The sequence below is a fragment of the Malus domestica genome, chromosome 09 (genome assembly GCF_042453785.1).
Source record: "Malus domestica chromosome 09, GDT2T_hap1".
NCBI classification, from domain to species: domain Eukaryota; kingdom Viridiplantae; phylum Streptophyta; class Magnoliopsida; order Rosales; family Rosaceae; genus Malus; species Malus domestica.
Genome location: NC_091669.1, coordinates 17653916 through 17676936, shown reverse-complemented (window position 1 = coordinate 17676936; position 23021 = coordinate 17653916). Strand labels below are relative to the sequence as shown.

Here is a 23021-nt window from a genome sequence, read left to right as displayed (position 1 = left end):
TCATAGTTTTCCATTGGCCATGTACTCTATGTTGGTTTCATCATTGCAATATCCAACAAGACTTCTCAAATTTCTATGATGAACTCTCATAAGAAGATGAACCTGTAATTTAGTAGGCCAGAAACGCTACATGTAATTTAATAAGATTAATATTGATCTGAAAAAAAGTGGAATCAGTTTATTTAATAAGAAACATGCCTCTGCGAGAAATTGCTGAAACCCTTGAGCTGATGACGGTGAAAGCATCTTGACAGCCACCTCAGTGTCGTCTATGTGGCCGCCTTTTCCAAGAACCCTCTTGAAGCCCTTTGTAATCTGTACTATCTCAGAGTACATAAACTGTCTCCCTTTTCGCTCAAATGACCCATGCTGAATGGCTACATTTGCATCTGTGCTATATCCTACGATCATAACATTTTTCATAAGCATCTTATACAATCAAAACCTTCTGTCTGTGATGATTTATTGCAGAAGAAGTGTTGGAAAATATTAGTATTTTGGTTTATTTGAATGTTTGGTTTTATGGGCTTAGCCCGTTAGAATTAGGTTTTGTTAGAGATTAGGGTTAATTTATTATAAATATGGTGCTTTGTTATTCATTAGAGAACAAGTTATTCACAATGTAGTCTCTTAGGGTTTTGTAGTCGTTCCGGCATTCTCGTTTGTTTAATAATATTCTTATTTGTTAGTCTTGTACGTTGCGCACTCTATATTCAACTTGGTATCAGAGTAGGTTTGATCCTTCGGGTTTTAATCTGCTTCGTGTTGGTATCTCTTTGCTCGTTTCCGTTATCATTCATGTTCAGATTGTTAGTTGGTATTGATTGTTTGCAAGAAGAAATAAATTGTTCGTTCGTTTTTTGTCCTGTGACTCTGCTTCTACACCTTTGAACGCCACAACCTGCAGGAGTATCCGCAAGTTTGTATTGCTACAAAGGAAAAAAAGGGGAGTAAAAAAAAAAAGAAAAAAAAAGGAAGAAACAAGAAAAAAATTGGTTGCTTGTTTGAGGCCCATGCGGGCAAAGGAAAAAGTTGAATATCAGAGTGCGCAACGAACAAGACTAACAAATAAGAATATTATTAAACAAACGAGAATGGCGGAACGGCTACAAAACCCTAAGAGACTACATTGTGAATAACTTGTTCTCTAATGAATAACAAAGCACCATATTTATAATAAACTAACCTTAATCTCTAACAAAATCTAATTCTAACGGGTTAAGTCCATAAAACCATACATTCAAATAAACTATTAACAAACATGGAAACTTACCAAGTTGCGTTTTCCTTTTAGAAGCAGCCCGACACCAGATAGCTGCTGCACTGAGTAAGAGGACTGACAGTGCAACAACCGAAACAATTATCATTGGAACAAAAGAATTATACTTCCTGTTCTTCTTCTTGTTGCAAGAAACATTTCCGGATAGGTTTGGATTTTCGCACAAACTGACATACGAAAATGATATTATATTGTTTAATCAATTATGGTAAAAGATAATATAATTCCCAAATAAAAATTGTAACACATGTTCTTATATCTAAAAATCAAGTTTCTGCGGAATGACACATCATTTTAAATTTCTAGGAAGGAAGAAGTTAAAAAATAATAATAATTGAAAGACTGGTGGATTATAATTTAGGGAACTTTAACGAAAAGCACCTGGTACTGTTCACTTTAACGAAAAACCATATTTTTACACTAAAAAGTCAATCATGGTACTATTCACTTTACCCTTTATTTTGTCTTTATCATTAAAACTCAAAGTTTTCAAGCCATTTTCATTAGTTTTCCTTATATTTTAGTCGGTATGAGCATTTTATTTTTATTTTTTTGGTTAATCTCATTTTACTACCTTAAAGTTTCGTGGTTTTCAATATTTAGTACATAGGTTTTTTTTATCCCAGAGTCATACCTCAAGTTTTAATTTTGGGACAGTTTCATATATCCTTTAAGTTGGCTCACGTGGACAATGACTGGACACCACATGTCAATATAGGCCCACGTAGATATTAAAAACATGGGTTAATCTTTGTTTACTACCCTGAAGTTTCATGATTTTCAACATTTGGTACATCAAGTTTTTTTCGTCCCAGAGTCATACCTAAAGTGTAAATTTTGGGACAGTCTTCTACATCTGTTAGTCAAACTGTTAAGTCTTCCGTTAACTGATGACGTTGCGCCCACGTGAACAATGACTGGGCGCCACGTGTCAATAAGGGTCTCACATGGATATGAAAAAAAAACAATTAAACAATTAAAAAAAATTACAAAATTACAAAAAAAAAAAAAGAAGAAAGAAATTTCAATATGTTTGTCTGCTGCTTTAGCTCCTCATCTCCCATTGCTCACATCTTCTTCTTCTATGTGTTCACAGAGAAGCCGAGCCCAAAATGGCCACCCACTAGACCACCACCACCACAACCGTGTCACTCTATTCTTTGCTCCCTCAATGCTCAACTCCCCAGTTTTTTTCTAACCTCTCATCTTCTCTGTACAATAACACAGATGGGCGTCACCACCACCTCGAGGTTTCCCGATGAAAACCCGGCAATTCCTCGTCAGATTGGACGAGACTAGGACCACGAATCACTTCCTCTTCATCCTAAGGTTTAGATTAGAGCACGGGAGGCTCGAATTTGCCTCTATTTCGCGTGAAACCACAAACCCAGTTTTGGGCTGACAAGTTCAGGCCGTTCTTAGGCCATTATCCGGCCACGATTTTGCCTAAAAATGGTATATTTCTATTCCTCCTTCTTTGATCTTCATTTTGAGATAAAAATTTCATGAGTTTTGGTAAAGATTTGAGGTTGAACGAAGCATAAATTTTTCAACCTTCTTCATGGCAGAGTTCAACGGTTACAGTAGTGCAACCTTCCACTTTCTCGAGCTGGCCGAGTTGGCTCGAGTCAGATCGGTGGAAAAGGTGTGTGGAGGAGAGAAGGGAGGGAGAAGGTCGGGGGTTGAGGTATGGTGCCCAAAAACTTTTTTTTAATTAATTTATTTATTTAAATTGAGTGGGTTGAGGATTGAGGTCAGGGGTTGAGGGGGGAGGGATGGGGTCGGGGGTTGCGGGGGTCGCTAGCGACCGAAACGACAGCGTAGAAGACAGAATGGAGAAGGTTGGCTGCGGGTTGCAGAGGGGGTTGGGTGTGGGTTGTAGGGGGTTGGGGGAGGTTGAAGACGGGTGAGACTTTGAGGCCCATAAACTTTTTTTTTTAATATTAATTTTTTTTTGTATTTTTTAATATTAAAGTGGGCCTATATTGACACGTGGCGCCCAATCATTGTCCATGTGGGCGCCACATCATCAGTTAACAGAAGACTTAACAGTTTGACTAACGAATGTATGAGATTGTCTCAAAATTTACACTTTAGGTATGACTCTGGCACGAAAAAAACTTGATGTACTAAATGTTGAAAACCATGAAACTTTAGGGTAGTAAACAGAGACTAACCCTAAAAAAAATTTAAAACTTAAAAAAAAAATTTTAAATTTTAAATTCAAAAAACTAAAAAACTAAAACTAAATCTGAACCCACCACCATCACTAAGACCCCTTCTTCCTCCTTCGTCCTTGCCGACACGGTCTCCTTCCTCCGTCCGTCTCCCCACTCACAGTCTTCCTTCCCTCACCACCACCTCCCAACCCGACCCATCCCTCCCCTAGTCCTTACATACCCAACCCGACCCATCCATCCCCTAATCCTTCCATACCCAACCCAACCTGACTCGGTCTTCCTACAACTTGTTCGAAATCGAGGAGGCCTTAACATACTAGAGATGATGCCTGAGCCCGACTCTGCACCTCGCAGTGCGTGGTCCTTGGATTTGGTCTGCTATTCCAGTGGCAGAGAGCTTCATTGGTGCGATGTGTTGTTGTGATGTGCTGGGCTAAAGGTGATGCTCAACAGAGAACACGAGAGAGGACTTTAGGATCACTTTTTTGTAGTTGTAGATCTCTTTTTTTGTAGTTGCAAATCTCCAAAGACCTATGAGCTATGGCTTTCTACTATGGTTTGAAATCTCCGCGATGAATGCCTTGTTGTTGTTGTTGACAAAGAAGAAAGAGAGAGAACCCAAGTCGTGGTGGTGCTGATTTTTAGATCAACTTTGGTGGTTGTCGAAGAGAAGAAGAAAAGAGTTGGTGCGGGTGGAGGAAAGGGAAAACCCGCATCCCTAGGCCAATTTTTATTTGTTTAGTTTTTTAAATTTTAATTTTTTGATATTTATGTGGGTCCATATTGTCACGTGACACCGTGTCATTATCCATGTGGGTGCCACGTCACCAGTTAACAACTGACTTAATAGCCAGGTTAACGGATGTATGATACTGTCCCAAAATTAAGACTTCAGGTATGACTCTAGGATGAAAATACTTCATACACCAAATGTTGAAAACCACAAAACTTTAGAGTAGTAAACTGAGATTAACTTTTTTTTTCTCTCTCCCCCCTCTCCCACCAATTAAGCTATCAAAGTACTTTTGTCAAAAAAAAAAAAAGGTACTTTTGTATTAAACTTACAGCTGTTCGGATATTTATTTTTCCTATTTTCTTAAAAAAAAAAGTACTTTTGTATAAAACTTACAGATAGCTATTAAGTCACCAGTTAACAGTTGACTTAATAGCCAGGTTAACGGATGTATGATACTATCTCAAAATTAAGACTTGATGTATGACTTTGGGATGAAAAAAACTTCATGTATTAAATGTTGAAAACCACAAAACTTTATAGTAGTAAACTGAGATTAATCTTATTTTTTTTCTCCCCCCCCTAAAAAAAAAATTAAGCTATCAAAGTATTTTTGTAAAAAAAAAAAACAAAAAAAGGTAAATTACATTTTACCCGCTCAGGTTTGGGATTTCAATTCATTACAACATCTTTAAAATATTTCAATTTCATACATCTGTTAGGAAATCTATTAAGTAAACCGTTAAGTGATGACATGGCAAATATGGGATCCACATTTGTGCTGACGTGGCTGCCGCATTTGTGCCATGTGGCAAAAAAAATAAAATTTTTATTCATTTAAAATATAATAATATTTACATATTAAAAATAAAAAAATAAAAAAACCATACAAACCCAGAAAACCCATCTTCTCCCTCCCCTCCTGACCCCCCTCACCTTTACCTAGCCCATACCCCTCCACCTCCGATGCTCTTCACCGCCACCATGTCCAACCCTCTCCCCCTCCTCACCTGGCACGGATCGCACCCTTCTCTCCCCCTCCTCCTCAACTCCCACCTCGACTCCATCCCCGCCGAGCCCGACAAGTGGACCCACCCTCCCTTCTTCACCCACCACACCCCAGACGGCCTCATCTTCACCCGCGGTGCCTAGGACGACAAGTGCATTGCCATCCAGTACCTCGGATTCTGGCTCAGATCATGGATCCCTGCAATTCTTCCATCGGGACCATCGCATACATGAGTCCTGAGAGGATCAACACTGATCTAGGCTTTTTGGGGTTTTAGGTGGGGTGGGGAGGTTGCGGAGGAGATTGGATTTTTGGAGCTAGGGATTAGAGGGAGAGGGAGTGTATCTTATTTGGGGGTGGGCTGCTCGAGTGGGTAGGAGGGGTGGGGAAGATGATGGAGTTTCTGGTTTTTTTTATTTTTTCAATTAATTAATTTTTTTTAATTTTTTTTAATTTTTTTATTAAGTGTTTAGCCATGTGGCACAAATGTGGATTCCATATTTGCCACATCATCACTTAACGGTTTACTTAACAGATTTTCTAACGGATGTATGAAATTGAAATGTTTTAAAGATGTAAGGAATTGAAATCGACCCCAAACCTGAGAGGGTAAAATGTAATTACTTTTGTATAAAACTTACAGTTGTCCGGGTATTTATTTTTTTCTATTTTAATATATAGTTTTTTCTATTTTCTTCAACAAATATCCTGCTAAAAAAAAAAGAAAAAAAAAGAAGAGGAGGGTGGCGCACCTTGTTGATAGTAAACCATCCTTACATCTGTCAATGAGTACCACCGGAATTGAGCCCGTGAGGTTGTTATTCTCCAAATTTCTGCAAAGGTACATTAAGCAGTACATATATAGTTACCATGTTTTCTAAATGAGGACACATATATAACAAGATATAGGTTCAACGGAAAATTAATTGGGGCTTAACATATATGATATTTTTAATAGGTTGGATCCAGCGTTGCCACATATATATTTAATGAAAAAATTAACTGGAGCTTAATGGATGCGACATTTTCAATAGGTTGGATACTTTTTAATTTAGAATGTTAAAAATGGTTGATACGAATTTGGAATGACACTAAAAGGCTAGGGGGTTTTAGATACTTAATCCTAAGATTTATTTACACATATGCTTCATAAAACTCAATGAGTCTCACTTTGCCCCATATAACTCAAAATATGTCACTTATTTTCCTAAAACTCAACTACTTTGCCCTATACCGTCAAATTTTATTAGAAAATCCGTTAAAATTAGTGACATGGTACAAATAGGACCCACTTTTTACTTAAATGCATGCCACATAAGTGCCATGTATCCATGAAAATGTTTTTTTTAACAAAACAAATAACTTAAATATAAAAAATTGAATTTTATATTTCAACAAATTTGTATTTAAAATAGAAAATAAAAATTGCTCAAGAAACACATTCGGGAATTTTACTGGGAAAATGGCCACATTTTCTATTATATTATTGCATTGTTACTTGAACTAGTGAAACTATGGCGAGAGAGTGGACGTTGGTGGTGTTTGGATTAAAATCTGAACTTTGGGCTCAAAGAGGGTCGAGCCTAAAAGGAGGCCTAAAATGAGAGATGGCCGAAGCCCAGAAAGCAGAAATGGCCCTTTCCGACTTGGTGCAGGTCATCAGGGCCACTTGCCCACCTACTTAGAAGCCAAGTGGTATAGACCAGCCAGCTAATCAGCCCATAAAGTACTTTTTGGTGGTAAAACAGGAAATAATGGATGAGTCACTACCCATCAAGCTGCACTCGGGCAAGTTCACTGCTACGGAAGGCCAAGTCAAAATGTCTATAAAAGAAGGAGGAGAAGTCAGAAAAAATGACATTCAAACAAACAAATACAAGCACAAACTCTGCTCAAACCAGATTTGCCTTCAAACGAAGCTGTAGTCAGCAATCAATCCTTCATCCCTCTCGGGATAAACCCTTACCCAAAACCCCTTTGTAATAGCTCTGCTACCTCGTTAAGAACCTGCTGCAGTATCGATTTCTCTTTGTAAACTCATATCTTTGTCCATCTTTCTAGCTCTCAAACCTATTGAGAAACCACAAAGATATGAGGTTGCAAGACGGTCAGACTTGCCCGACAAGGTTAAAACCTTACCCGACCTTCTTTGTTTTTGTCTTTTCCTTTATTAATCTAGCAGTATGTTGTATACTTCTAGTTATATCCAAGTTATTGCTGGTAAAGGGATGATTAAAAAGACTTCTCAACTCTTGAATCCGATTTAAACGTGTTTGTATAGTTTAAATCAGATCTAAGTTCTAAGCCCTCGGGCATGTAAGATTGATCAGCTAAAAGTCCTTGGCCTCAAGGCATAAAAAAGAACCTTCTGTGGACTTAACCCATCCACGACAATCCTTTGATAACAAGAAGTCCGAAGTTATTTGGGGCGCAAGTAATCGACTCTTTCCTTAGTATTATCTCTGTTATATTATGGTAATCATATAACGTTTGAGCGTAGAATGAATTCTGATGAGAAGCCTCAAGGCCTACACCTAAGGCCCTACAAAGGCACCTATTTGGATTCATTCTCCTCTTCGGGCTAGAACGTTTAAGTGTGGAATCGATTCTGATAAGAAGCCTCAAGGCCTACACCTAAGGCCCTACAAAGGCATTTATTTGGATTCATTCTGCTCTTCAAGCGTGATTATCAGAAGTATAATAGTTATGATGCTTGGATCGACAATGGAACAAACATTATATGTCCGAGTACTGGGTTAGTTATTGATGGGAAGCCTCAAGGCCTACACCTAAGGCCCCACAAAGGCACTCGTCATAACTAGCATGGATTCTTGGGCATATATACAACTACAACTTGACATCTGTTATACATCTGTCATACTGAAGATGGCAGTGGCACGCTTGAGCACTTAAAAGTTAATCTTAATTGTGAGCCTCAAGGCCTACACCTAAGGCCCCACAAAGGCACCTTTCAAAGTTAACTCTGTCATTCTCTTTTAGCTTTGCCCGACAAGCCTTGCCCGACGAGCCTTGCACGATAAGCCCGACAGTGAAGCAGAAGCCCGACAGAAAGCATCAACTGGCGCCAACCTCTCGGGGAGTTGTGTGCTCGTCGGCCAGGAAACGTCCCCAACGGAAATTCCTGCCACGAACATAGTTTTGGCACCCCCGGTGGGATCCGTTAGATCAAATCAAAGAAATATGTCAAAATTGCCAGAGGATTTGCAAAACACCTTGTTGCAAATATTGCAGAGATTGGAGGACGCCTCCGCGGGCTATAGAAAAGAAGATAACCTGATTTCAAAAACACCTACTCCTATATCTTTACCTCACATTGGGGAAAAAGATGATAGGGAGAAGAGGGGACTTAAAGCCAAACAGCTAGAAGAAGCAGTAGTGGCTAAACCTGCTAAACCCTTCTTAGAGGTCCCAGTGAATATGATCAGTATGGCATGGGCTGAGAAGGGAAAAGAAAAGGTCACTAGAGAAACAGAAGGAGGAAGATTGGCTGACAAATCCATAAAGGAGGTGACCAAGTTGCCCGAGTATCTAAAAGCAGCCATAATCAGAGGGATGGTGCTTTGTAGTAAGTGCCAATGCGAATGTGAGCTCGAAATTCCTCCAACCGGAGTCTTCATTGATCATGAATTGATTAGAAGAAAAGAAGAGGAAGAAAAGAAAGAAGCCTACGAGAGAGCCAGGCGGGAAACAGGAAGAAACACTTCCCGAATTGTTTTTCAACGATTGGGAGGTGATTCCCAACCCAAGGCTTTATCAGAAGTATTTCGAAACCATGAGGTTTCTGAAGAGGCGGAGGATATGCAGGCTAAAATATGGAGGAAAATAGATCATCCTCAACCTGGTTATATGGGAAGGGAAAACAAAAAGAGTGACAGGATAACAAATCTTGTCCAGAGAGAGAACCCTGCCCGCCTTGGGAGAAAATGGTACATAGTCGGAAAGAATGGACAACCCGTTAAACAAATGGGAGCCTCCATGGTCAGAAGGGTCCAAAGGCAACATAAAGCCTACATGAACTCCCTAAAGACCCCTGCGACGTCTGAAGCCTCCAAGAATCAACAGTTGGAGATGACATTATCTGGAGGGAGTAGTCAGTTCTGCTGAAGAAGTAAGAAAGAAGTGGAAATGGCTAATAGCAAAACAGAGGGCGAAGGAGATCATGTGCCACAAAGCCAACACCCTGGGAAGTATAGGATCTTGAGGAGAGCTCAGGAAGACATGATCATGGTGCCAACTCCTGGACGGAAGCCAGAGCAGCCTATTTGCTCTGGAACTGTCTCACCTGAAAGAAAACCACCTTCTCTATTATTGGCGGATCCTTTCGGAGAAATTCCAAAGCAAACACCATATCTAGGCGTGAATCAACAAGAGGGGGCACCAGAACCACTGCTTCCAGTAGATGCGATGGCTTGGTTAGATGAGTTCATGGACCAGATTGGGAGCAGGCAAGAAGAACTGCCAGAGCCTAGCAGTCTTCATATCAACATGGCTTATGTGCTATCTGCCATGTTTAGTGCCAGCCCTAATTAGCCTGCCACTATGGAAGGCGACTATATGACAACTGAGCCCATGATGGCCCATGTCAGTGTGGAGGTGGCTGAGGAAGAAGAGTCGGAAAGAGCTGAATCATCTAAAGCATCTAAAGATGGTCCTTTACGGATCTATACAGATAAGATGGTGTTCAGCCGCCCGAACATTTCACTTGCCAACCATCTGAAGCCCATATATGTTTCAGCTCATTTGGAGGGAGTGCCCTTCAAAAGAATTTTGATTGATTGAGGGGCAGCTGTTAATGTGCTGCCTGCCAAACAAATGAAAAAGCTGGGGAGGGGCACAAAAGATCTTATTCCTACAAACCTTACAGTCTTTAGCTTCTCGGGCGTTATCACCAAGACTCATGGGATATTGCCTTTAGAAGTGGACTTGGGGTCTAAGCAGATCATGTTGGCGTTCTTTGTGGTGGACTGCACTTCCACCTATGGAGCCTTACTCGAAAGAGATTGGATCCACCAAAGTCTTGCCATACCTTCCACTCTACATCAGCAAGTGGCTGTTTATCATAAGGCATGCGCAGAAGGATCGAGCTTTCGGGAGATGGTAGAGGCCGAATCACGGCCATTTCTTCCCACAGCCAATATTGCGGAAGCAAGTTTCTACAATCCCAACGTAGGAATTTTGAAGTGTTCAGAAGCAGACGAGAACGGCCGCCCTACCAAGGTGACGGCCCAAAAGCTTCTAGAACAAGGAATACTCCTTACTAGAGAGGAGTGGGATAGACCTTGTATCGTCCCAGCACCCATATACCATCAATGACAGATCAGAAAAGGAAAAATCAGGTGATGGCAGTCAGGTCCCTGATCAAAAGACTGTTGGTGTATGGGAAAGAAAAGAAACAAGAAAATGAGCTCTTGGAGAAAGAAGAGCAGGAATGGCAGGTAGGAACTTCGACCAGCCAGGACGGAAGCAGGGAGGAATCCTGCAGAGAATAATTAGAGAGGGCCATACAAATGGCCGATTGAATATATGATCTAGATGAGCCAGACGACTTGCCCGAGAGCCCGGAGTTAGTCGAATTTTTGTGTGCAGAGCCCGATAAACCACCTCCAGAAGTTCAAGACCCTTTGGAAGTTATTGATCTAGGAACAGAGGAGGACCCAAGACCAATACAAATCAGTGGCTTATTAGAGGCTAATGATCGGGCAAGGATTATCTGTCTTTTACAAGAATTTAAAGATTGTTTTGCTTGGCATTATACTGAGATGCCAGGTTTAGATTCAACCTTGGTGGAACACCGGATGCCCATCAAGGAGGGATATAAACCTGTTAAGCAAGCACCACGAAGAATGTCGAAGGAAATCGAAGAGAAGGTCAAAGAAGAAATTGAAAGGCTTGTAAAAGCTGGATTTATTAGGCCAGCCAAATATGTGGAGTGGTTAGCCAACATTGTGCCCGTTTTAAAAGCTATAACAAAAGTAGTACGATGTTGTGTTGATTACAGAAATATTAATGGCGCTACACCAAAAGATGAGTATCCTATGCCCATGGCCGACCTATCTATAGATGCAGTAGCAAAACACAAAGTCTTATCTTTCATGGATGGGAATGCCGGATATAATCAGATAAAGATGGCCCATGAAGATATACACAAAACAGCTTTCAGGTGTCCTGGACATGTGGGGGCATATGAATACCTGGTCATGCCATTTGGGCTCAAGAATGCTAGTGCGACCTACCAAAGGGCGATGAATGCCATCTTTCATGATCTAATTGGCCATAATATGGAGGTGTATATTGATGACATCGTGGTGAAATCCAAGACAGAAGATCAGAATTTGGCAGACCTCAGGCAAGCTTTAGCAAGGATGAGGATCCATAAGCTGAAGATGAACCCAAATAAGTGCGCATTTGGAGTAAGGGCGGGCAACTTCTTGGGATTCTTGGTTCATCAAAGAGGAGTAGAAGTGGACAAGAAAAAATCTCGGGCAATAATGGAGTCGCCTTCACCCACCAACAAGGTGCAACTTCAGAGGCTGTTAGGCAAGATTAATTTCTTGAGGAGATTCATTGCCAATTTGGTGGGCAAGATCTAGCCGCTGACTCCTTTGCTAAGACTGAAAGATAAGGAGAATTTTAAGTGGGGACCACCGCACCAAAAAGCTTTCGACAGTATCAAAGCTTATTTGACTTCTCCACCGGTGTTGGTGCCACCTCAAAGGGGAAAACCCTTAAAGTTGTATATCTCCGCTTCAGATAAATCAATTGGAAGTTTGTTGGCTCAAAATAATGAAGGCGGGAAAGAGCAAGCGGTGTACTACCTCAGTAGAATCCTGACCGAGGTAGAGACAAGATATTCCCCATTTGAGAAATTATGCTTAGCTTTATATTTTACTGCCAGCAAGCTGAGGCATTACATGTTACCTTGTCACGTGCACATCATCGCCAAGACAAACGTGATAAAGTATATTTTATCAAAACCAATGCTAGCAGGAAGGATTGGGAAATGGATTCTGGCGTTATCTGAATTCAGCTTTCAGTATATTCCCCAAAGGACTGTCAAAGGCCAAGCAATTGCTGACTTCTTGGTGGAGCACCAAGAATCTCAAGATGAGATAATCAATATCCCAGGAAGCTTGGAAGTTACTAGTGTCTGGATCCCGCCAAGCAAAGATATCTCGGGCAAAGAAGAGTGGGTCCAGCAAGAGATAAGAAGAGTGACTGGCCTTTGGATCACTCCTTGGAAGCTATATTTTGATGGCTCCTACACTCAACGGGCTTCAGGTGCTGGGATTGTAATTATCAACCCTCAAGGTGTTTATCATTATTACTCATTTCTCCTAGATTACCAAAGGAATACCAATAATCGGGCAGAATATGAGGCCTTAATAATTGGTTCGAAAATCCTGATGAAGCTGAGGACAATGAAGGTTGAGGTGTTTGGTGATTTAGAGTTGGTGATAAACCAGCTAAACGGGGAGTTCAAGTGCAAACATATCATCATGGCGGGGTATTACTTGGCTGCCACGTAATTGTTGAGCTATTGGGATTCTGAGATATCAGTTAATCTTGTTCCCAGGGAATCCAATCTGGCAGCTAACGAAATGGCGCAAGTAGCCTCAGGGGTACCGATCCAAGAGAGAAACTTTGGGGTAGATGTTGAGATTCAAAGAAGAAACCTTCCTTCTATCCTAGAAAAAGATTTTAGTCTGGATGTGATGGTTATGGAGACCAAGGTAGAAGATTGGAGATCACCTATCATTCATCATTTAGAGGATCCCTCTTCACCCACAAGCAAGAAAAATCGACAGCAATCAACCAAGTATGTCTTATGGGCAAAGAACCTATTAAGGAAGACTCCAGACGGGTTATTATTGAAATGCTTAGGCCAAGAAGAATCTATGAGAATAATGGCCGAAGTACATGAAGGAGTATGCGGGGCTCATCAAGCTGGAACAAAGATGAGGTGGTTGCTTAGAAGGTATGGGTATTTTTGGCCCGATATGGAAAAAGACTTCAAGGCCTATGCCCGAGGCTGTGAAGAATGTCAAAGGCATGGACCCCTCCAGCATGTACCTTTAATACCTTTAAATCCGGTAGTCAAGCCTTGGCCCTTCAGAGGATGGGCAATGGACTTCGTCCGGCAAATCTATCCAGCTTCTAGCAAAGGACATACATTCATAATCGTAGCAACGGACTACTTCACCAAGTGGATGGAAGCATCGACAGTAAAATCCATAACCTCGGCTGCAGTTAAGCATTTTATCAAGACCAAGATTCTGCATAGATATGGGGTGCCCGAAACCATAGTCACAGATCGTGAGCCATCTTTTATTTCAAAAGAAGTTGAAGAGTTTGCGAGCCAGTTCAAAATAAAGATGATCCAGTCCAGTCCCTATTATCCTCAATCAAATGGCCAGGCAGAGGCTAGCAACAAAATCTTGGTCAACATTATCAAAAGAATGGTGATAGAAAGTCCAGAAAAATGGCATGAAAAATTGGGGAACACTTTATGGGCATATCGGACTTTTAAAAGAGCAGGAACGGGGACAACTCTCTATGCTTTGACTTTCGGGCAGGATGCAGTGCTTCTCGTGGAGATTAATGTAAGTTATGTTCGAATTCAAAATCAATTTGGGTTACACAGTGAGGAATACATCGAGGCTATGTGTCAGGGGATCGAAGACTTAGATGCAGCCCGAATTGAAGCCTTAAACCAAATTCAGAAAGGGAAAAGAGTTGTTGCCCGAGCATATAACAAGAAAGTGAAGTTGAAGTCTTTCAAAGAAGGAGATTTAGTATGGAAAGCAGTCCTCCCTCTAGGAGCTCAGCTTAGGGGCTTTGGGAAATGGAGCCCGACTTAGGAAGGTCCTTTCATGGTTGATCGAGTATTAGACAAGGGAGGATATTACTTGGCCGACCTCGAAGGAAATTGGCAGAAGCATCCCATTAATGTTAAATTCTTGAAAAAATATTGTCCTACATTATGGGATGTTAGAGATTGTTATATCGAAGATGATGCATGATAAAGTAGGCTTCAGGATACTAAAGTGCAAAGTTCGTCAAATCATTCAAGAAGACAGAGAGAGATACAAACCTACTAAAACAATGTTTATTTCATTTCGACAGATTGATGAAATTTACAACAGATTCAATTCTGAGATGCTACATTTGATTTCTTCTGGGTGCAATGGTGTCTTAGTTCTTTTTGATGTCTTCATGGATGGAACCCGATCAGGTGACCGGGTTGTGCGGCCAAGATGAGCCTGGTAGAGGATCCTCAACATGAGCCCTCACCAAGTGTGATGGTGAAGCCTGATTTACCATGGCAGCAAGCAGGAAGGCAAACCTTCATGGAAAAACCGCCTGACCAAAGGTGTTGGGGATAGCGGGGTGTCCGACCAAAAGTGTTGGAGATAGCAAGTATTTGTTGAAAATCCTTTTTCTCACGAAAAGGGAGTTTCGGGCAACCACATGAAGAGTTCGAAGACTCCATTTCCCTGGTTTCAGAAGGAAACTTAGAAGGAAGACACGCCCAAGGAAGGAAGAAAGCGAAGATAATATGCTGAGTAAACATAAGAGGGTTTTTGGCTTAAGTGGTTGGTTCACAGAAAGATTCAAGCCAGAATTTATAGAAGCGCTAAGAGGAAGCTCAGAGGTCGTGAGAAGAGCAAAAGACACTAAGTCGCATAAATCTCAACCAGAACAAATGTAAATTCCAAGAACAGGCATGCAACATGGAGAACTTTTCAATTAATACTGACGCCTGGAATTCCAGACTGAGTATCAATTGAAGGGGGCACTATTTGGATTAAAATCTGAACTTTGGGCTCAAAGAGGGTCGAGCCCAAAAGGAGGCCTAAAATGAGAGATGGCCAAAGCCCAGAAAGCAGAAATGGCCCTTTCCGACTTGGTGCAGGTCATCAGGGCCACTTGCCCACCTACTTAGAAGCCAAGTGGTATAGACCAGCCAGCTAATCAGCCCATAAAGTACTTTATGGTGGTAAAACAGGAAATAATGGATGAGTCACTACCCTTCAAGCTGCACTCGGGCAAGTTCACTGCTACAGAAGGCCAAGTCAAAATGTCTATAAAAGAAGGAGGAGAAGTAAAAAAAAAGGACACTCAAACAAACAAATACAAGCACAAACTCTGCTCAAACCAGATTTGCCTTCAAACGAAGCTGTAGTTAGCAATCAAGCCTTCATCCCTCTCGTGATAAACCCTTACCCAAAACCCCTTTGTAATAGCTCTGCTACCTCGTTAAGAACCTGCTGTAGTATCGATTTCTCTTTGTAAACTCATCTCTCTGTCCATCTTTCTAACTCTCAAACCTCTTGAGAAACCACAAAGATAGGAGGTTGCAAGACGGTCAGACTTGCCCGACAAGGTTAAAACCTTACCCGATTTTCTTTGTTTTTGTCTTTTCCTTTATTAATCTAGCAGTATGTTGTATACTTCTAGTTATATCCAAGTTATTGCTGGTAAATGGATGATTAAAAAGACTTCTCAACTCTTGAATCCGATTTAAACGTGTTTGTATAGTTTAAATCATATCTAAGTTCTAAGCCCTCGGGTATGTAAGATTGATCAGCTAAAAGTCATTAGCCTCAAGGCATAAAAAAGAACCTTATGTGGAGTTAACCCATCCACAACAATCCTTTGATAACAAGAAGTCCAAAGTTACTTGGGGTGCAAGTAATCGACTCTTTCCTTAGTATTATCTTTGTTATATTATGGTAATCATAGAACGTTTGAGCGTAGAATTAATTCTGATGGGAAGCCTCAAGGCCTACACCTAAGGCCCTACAAAGGCACCTATTTGGATTCATTCTCCTTTTCGGGCTAGAACGTTTAAGTGTGAAATCGATTCTGATAAGAAGCCTCAAGGCCTACACCTAAGGCCCTACAAAGGCACTTATTTGGATTCATTCTGCTCTTCAAGCGTGATTATCAGAAGTATAACAGTTATGATGCTTGGATCGACAATGGAACAAACATTATATGTCCGAGTACTGGGTTAGTTATTGATGGGAAGCCTCAAGGCCTACACCTAAGGCCCCACAAAGGCACTCGTCATAACTAGCATGGATTCTCGGGCATATATACAACTACAACTCGACATCTGTTCTACATCTGCCATGCTGAAGATGGCAGTGGCACGCCTGAGCACTTAAAAGTTAATCTTGATTGTGAGCCTCAGGGCCTACACCTAAAGCCCCACAAAGGCACCTTTCAAAGTTAACTCTGTCCTTCTCTTTCAGCTTTGCCCGACAAGCTTTGCCCGACTAGCCTTGCACGATAAGCCCGACAGCGAAGCAGAAGCCCGACAGAAAGCATCAACCGGCGCCAACCTCTCGGGGAGCTGTGTGCTCGTCGACCAGGAAACGTCCCCAACAGAAATTCCTGCCACGAATAGGTGGGGTTGTCTGGGAAATTAACGAAGAGAATAGAGAGAGAGGAAAAGAGAAGAAGGGGGGAGGGGGAAGGGTTGGGGGTGGGTGGGGATTTATTCTTAATTTAAATGAATTAATCTAACTTGTGTTTTAAATCAATTCTTATATTTATATATATTTTTTTTCAAATAGCATCCACATAGCATCCATTTGTGCAAAAACTGGTCCTATTTGTATCATGTCGTCAATTTTAACAAATTTTTAACAAACTTTGACCACATGTGGTAAAGTGAAAAACAAGTTGAGTTTCAAGAAGTTGACACAATTTAAATTACATGGTGCAAGACTCATATTGAGTTTCAAATGCGTAAATAAGCCTATAAGACAATAACAAAATACACACACACATATATAACAAAATAACTTACAAGACATTTAACGTCGTCAGTTGTGGCAAAATTTCTGGAATTGATCCTCTTAAGTTGTTGTTTGATAAATCCCTACAATTAGCAGCTCAACTCATTAAACACTACTGATGATGATGACTGAAATTCTTCCAGTATGATTTGTGTAATTTTTTTTTCGGTATAATTGATCATTTGCGTATTATTACTGAGACATGTTTTCACACAAAATAGAAGAAAGAATGCTTTTCAATGATATATGTATTTCATCTCAAACAAAGGTATATATACAACCCTATACAAATATGGGAAATAATAAGGGAAAAATAATTACATCCTAACTAGGAAACCAAATATGGTAGGAATCCCACAATTGTAAGAATCCTATTACAAGTCAACATTCCCCCTCAGGTTGGTGCATGGATGTTGCACATGCCCAACTTGTCTAGAAAACTTGTCACTAGAGACTGCCTTCGTGAGAATATCTGCTACTTGGTCATCAGTTCCTATGGGAGGAACCTTAATTACTTTACTATCTAGTTTCTCTTTAATAAAGAACTGGTCAACCTCTACATGTTTGGTCCTATCATGTTGCACAAGATTATGAGCAATATCACGAGCAGCTTTATTGTCGCAAATAACTTCATCGATTGACCATGTTTGACCCCCACATCTTGTAACAGAAACTTAAGCCACAAGAGTTCACAAATACCGAGTGCCATGCCTCTAAATTCGGCTTCTGCGCTTGACCTTGATACAACATTTTGCTTCTTGCTTCTCCATGTTACTAGATTTCCCCCAACGAAGGTGAAATACCTAGATGTCGAGCGCCTGTCATCCGTTTGATCCTGCCCAATCAGCATCTGTATAGCACTCAATTCTGAAATGCCCATTTTTCTAAAATAAAATTCCTTTACCAGGGCTTCCTTTCAAATAACTCAATATCCTCATAACTACACTCATGTGTTGTTCTCTTGGATTGTGCATATATTGACTAATCACACTTAAGGCATGAGCAAGATCCGGCCTAGTGTGAGCCAAGTACATTAGTCTTCCTATTAACCTTTGATACCTCCTTTTATCAACCTGTACTTGGTTCTGATCAATACCCAACTTCATTCCTTCGGCCAATGGAGTAGACACCAGCTTGCACGCCGTCATACCAGTTTCTTCCAACAAGTCAAGAACATACTTCCTTTGTGATAGAAATATCCCGGACTTGCATCTCGACATTTCAATCCTAAGGAAATATTTCAAAGAACCAAGATCTTTCATTTCAAATTCTGTGGACAAATAATTTTTCAAGGCTGCTTGCTCAATAGGATCTTTACCAGTAACCACTATATCATCCACATATACGATGAGAGTTGTAACCTTTCCGTTCTGGCGTTTCAGGAATAATGTGTGATCCCAATTACTTTGCCTATACCCGAATTCTCTCATGGACTTGGTAAATCTACCAAACCAGGCTCTTGGAGACTGCTTTAACTCATACAATAATTTCTTGAGCCTACATACCTTTTGTTTCCGTATGTCCGAATCATTGCACCCTGGTGGAAGGTCCATGTAAATCTCCTCAATTAGATCTCCATGGAGGAATGCATTTTTTACATCGAATTATTGCAAAGGCCGATCCAGGTTTGCTACTAAGAACAGCAGAACATGAACTGTATTGATCTTTGCCACTGGTGCGAACGTATCAGTGTAGTCAATGTCATATTTCTGTGTATACCCCTTTGCCATCAATCGTCCTTTAAAGCGATCTACGGTTCCATCTCCTTTGTATTTCACTGTATAAACCCATTTGCATCCCACAGGTTTCTTTCTCGCTGGCAAGTCAGTTATTTCCTAGGTAGTATTCTTCTTCAACAATCTCAATTCCTCGTTCATTGCATCTTTCCAGAGGGAATCTGCTAAAGCCTCATGCACACTGTTAGAAATAGATACAGTAGATAATTGTTATACAAATGACTTATTTGATTCTGACAAGTGACAGGTAAACACATAATTACTCTTGAATCGGAGTTTGGCTCACTCACGGAATACTTGTGTTTACACTTAGGATCTGCCTCGTAAGTGGGTTTGGGAATACCTCGATTAATACGCTATGGAAGGCGACAGAGTGGAGGTGCATCCGGTGTAAGAGACGATTGGTTATGAGAATTAATAGAAGATGAGTTCATACTCAGACCTGATATAACTTCAAGAGAAAAATCTCATGACAAATGCTGCAATTACTGCTCGATTCCACTGCAAATAGTCTGACCCGTGGGATGCTCCTCCTCCTAATTTGTTTGCTGCTCCTCAGTGGGCTGCTAAGTGGGCTAATGACCAAAGCACACGGGCTGCTGCCCTTCTCCAGATACCGTGTACTCCTGGCATGATGACTGCAATGGTTGCTTTTCATGCATCTCATTTCTAGCCACATGAGAGTAATCAAAGCTCAAAACTTCACTATTATCTCGGGTCAGAACTTCACTATTTTGGTACTCCCCCTGAAGTGAGGACGCGGAGGATCAAAAAAACATTTCATTCTCATGGAAAATCACATCCTGAGCAATAAACATTTTTTTACTCGAATGATGATAACAACGATATCCTTTATGGGTAGTAGCATAACCCAAAAACACACAACGAATGGCGCGAGGCTCAAGTTTATTATTCCGTTGAGGGGGATGGAGATGAACAAAAGCAACATACCTCAAGACCCGTGGGGGAAGATTGGGAGTCAGTGGGCTACTAGTCTGAGATGTGAGAGCTTGAAATGGCGTATGAAAGTTGATAATACAAGAGGGAAGACGATTAATAAGATAGGTTGTGGACGTATCCCCAATAATGTAGAGGCAGATGTGCGGCAATGAGTGAAGCACGAACCATTTCTAACAGGTGTCTATTTTTCTGTTCCCCATTCTGTTGAAGAGTATACGCCCCGTGGTCTGATGAACAATACCATGCAATTCTAGGAAGGAACGAAGTTCCATATTAACATATTCGCCCCCATTGTCACTTCTAAAAACCTGGATATTCTTGTTGTATTACACAGCAACCATTTTATGGAACCATTGAAATGTCGAACTAACTTCGCTTTTCGACTTTAACAAAATTACCTAAGTCATTCTGATACAATCGTTAATAAAAGTAACAAACTAGTGAGCACCACCATGAGTAGCTATTTTCGACGGTCCCCATACATCAGAATGCACAATCATAAAAGGAACAATACTTTTATTTAAACTGGGAGGAAATGAGGTTCGATGGCTCTTAGCCATTTCACAAACATCACACTTAAACTAAGAAACATCATTCTTGACAAACAAACTAGGAAATAACATATGCAGATAACCAAAGTAAGCATGCTCAAGGCGTCGGTGCCACATCCAGATGTCTAACACTTTATTAGTATCCCCTTGACAATCATCAATGGAAAGGGCGTGAGTCAACAAGCAAGAACTACTCGTGGTCAACTCCAAGTAATAAAGTTTCCCTCTTCTAATACCATAATCAATCGTCTTCCGCATCCGGATGTCCTTAAAAACACAAAAATAGGGCCAAAAAATAACCAAACAATGTAAGGCAAGGGTTATTTGAGCAACGGACAACAAATTATAATTTAGAGAAGGAACTATAAGAACAATGTCAAGTTTTATGGTATCAGAAAAGGAAAAAATGCCTTCCCTAATAACAGGGACCGCATTACCATTAGCAACATTAACCTCGGTTTTTGTGGATATTTTTTGTGATAGAACCTGTCTAGAATCACAAGTCATATGTTCAGTAGCTCTGGAATCAATTATCCATGTATTATTCATAACAGAAGTAGAAGTATTTAGTGCTTTACCATCACTTCCTACTGCAACAATCATGGCAGATGCCTTGTCTGCTATCTGGTCCGAATCATTCTTAGTTTTTGCAATGGAGGCTCGAGATTTGTTGCAACGAGGATCATGGGTCTTATCCCAATTCTCAGGATATCCAATCAGCTCAAAATAGCGACTCTTGGAGTGTCCTGTCGTGCCACAATGTGGGCACTTACCTTTGGGATGATCCCGGCTTGTCTGACTAAGCTGAGTTTGTCCTAGCCAGTTTTGTGACCCTTCTCGGTTCGACCCATGAGCCTTTCACTCTTGTCAACCTCTGTCTTCATTGCTTCCTTTCGATCGGCTTTTCGACGAACATATGCATACGAAGCCTGCAGGCCAAGTGGGGGATCTTTCCACAACACTTCTCCACGCACCTGATCAAACCCATCATCGAGACCACCAAGAAACACATAGACTCGTTGTTTCTCAGTGGATTTTTGAAACAATTTGATGTCGTTTTCACACTCCATGGATACCTTATTAAAGTGATCCAATTCTTGGAAAATCTCAGTAAGCTCCCCAAAATAGATAGCCAAAGGTCGGCCATTCTGACGAACACGTGATGCCTTCTGATTCAATGAATAAATTCTAGCCTCGTCATTCTCATCAAAGTAGGCTGCCTTAAGGGAGTCCCAAATTTCCTTCAATGTAGACAACCGAATGTACCGTTTCATAATCTCATGCTTCATTAAAGACAAAAGCCAACTCTTAATTTTTTGATCTTCAGAGAACCAATCATCATATTTAGGATCATCTTTGTTAGGTGCCTTGATAGACCCACGAAGATATCCCATCTTTGTCCTTCCAGCAATATGGATTTGAATGAGAGGAGCCCATAAATCATAGTTCTTTTCATCCAAAACCATACCAATATTAAAGTTTGAATTCTCTGACTACACCATAATTGGGGTAGCTGCTGGAACAATCTAAGAGACAACACCTTTTTCTTCAGCCATCTCTCTAGCCTGCCACGTGGATGGGACCTTGGAACTTGGTATCGACTAATACAAACTGGGCAAAAAAAACCTGCATCGTTGATGGGCTTTGGAACAATACAGACGAATTGACGGGGCAGCAACAACTTCTCAGTTGCTCGCTGCAGTCGATCAGGAAACGGGCAGTAACAACTTTAAGTTGCTCATTGCAATTGATCAAGGACACAGCAGAGGAAAAAAAACAATTAGGGTTCAGTGTTTTCCTTTTCTAACCCGGCTTTGGTGCCAAGAAGAAAGAATGCTTTTCAATGATATATGTATTTCATCTCAAACGAAGGTATATATACAACCCTATACAAATATGGGAAAGAATAAGGGAAAAATAATTACATCCTAACTAGGAAACCAAATATGGTAGGAATCCCACAATTATAGGAATCCTAATACAAGTCAACAAAAATTACAGATTGTTTAGAAACACTTACAATGTCTGTATCATTGTTAGATTTGACGGAGAAGGAGAAATCTCCCCTTCTAATCCACTGGAAGACAAGTTCCTGATTGCAAAATCCATAAAGGTCGTACCCAGTGCACAAGGCTCCCGCTTTACGCAGGGTCTGGGAGAGGTGAATGTCGGCTAGCCTTACCCCCATTTATGGAGAGGCTGCTCCCAAGTCTCGAACCCGAGACCTACCGCTCATGGGCGAATGCACTTGCCATCGCACCAAGTGCGACCTCTGATTGCAAAATCCATAACATCAATAAAATTATAAGTACTGAAAATTAATCTGCAATTTGGTGAAGATATTTATATACTTACAAGGTTATAAACCTCAATGGCATTGAGGATGGGTGGAAGGGTAGAGTTTCCAGTGTTAAAAATTGACATTTTATTTTGTACTCCTGATCCACTCAAGGATTCAGCGGTACAGAATATTGTCGTTGTGGACAAATAATCAGGAGTAAGTGTCCCATAACACAGCTCTCCGTTTGTAGTAATGTTGAACTGTCTAGACTGGTTGGCTTGGAGCTTCTCAACTTCTGCAAAGTGCAAGTAAACATGATGTACTTCAGTGTCAGGCTCCCAGAAAATATTCAACGAATCATTTGAACTATTTGGCGTTGCAGCTGTGCCCATCACGACAGATGGTAGTTCATACTCGAATTCTGAATTGATGGTGGATGAGGTTTTTAAATTTGTCCAAGGGCC

General features: G+C 40.8%; 1 protein-coding gene across 1 annotated transcript; it reads right to left on the bottom strand.

The window, feature by feature from the left end:
* LOC139188060 (senescence-induced receptor-like serine/threonine-protein kinase) lies at window positions 1-22531 on the bottom strand. Its single transcript, XM_070805083.1, has 7 exons — window positions 22506-22531; window positions 22297-22368; window positions 17041-17112; window positions 5954-6034; window positions 1274-1446; window positions 199-401; window positions 1-102 (listed from the first exon to the last, which is right to left on the bottom strand). The coding sequence occupies exons 1-7, from the start codon at window positions 22529-22531 to the stop codon at window positions 1-3; spliced, it is 729 nt and encodes a 242-aa protein (XP_070661184.1).
* Between the last annotated feature and the right edge of the window lie 490 nt (window positions 22532-23021).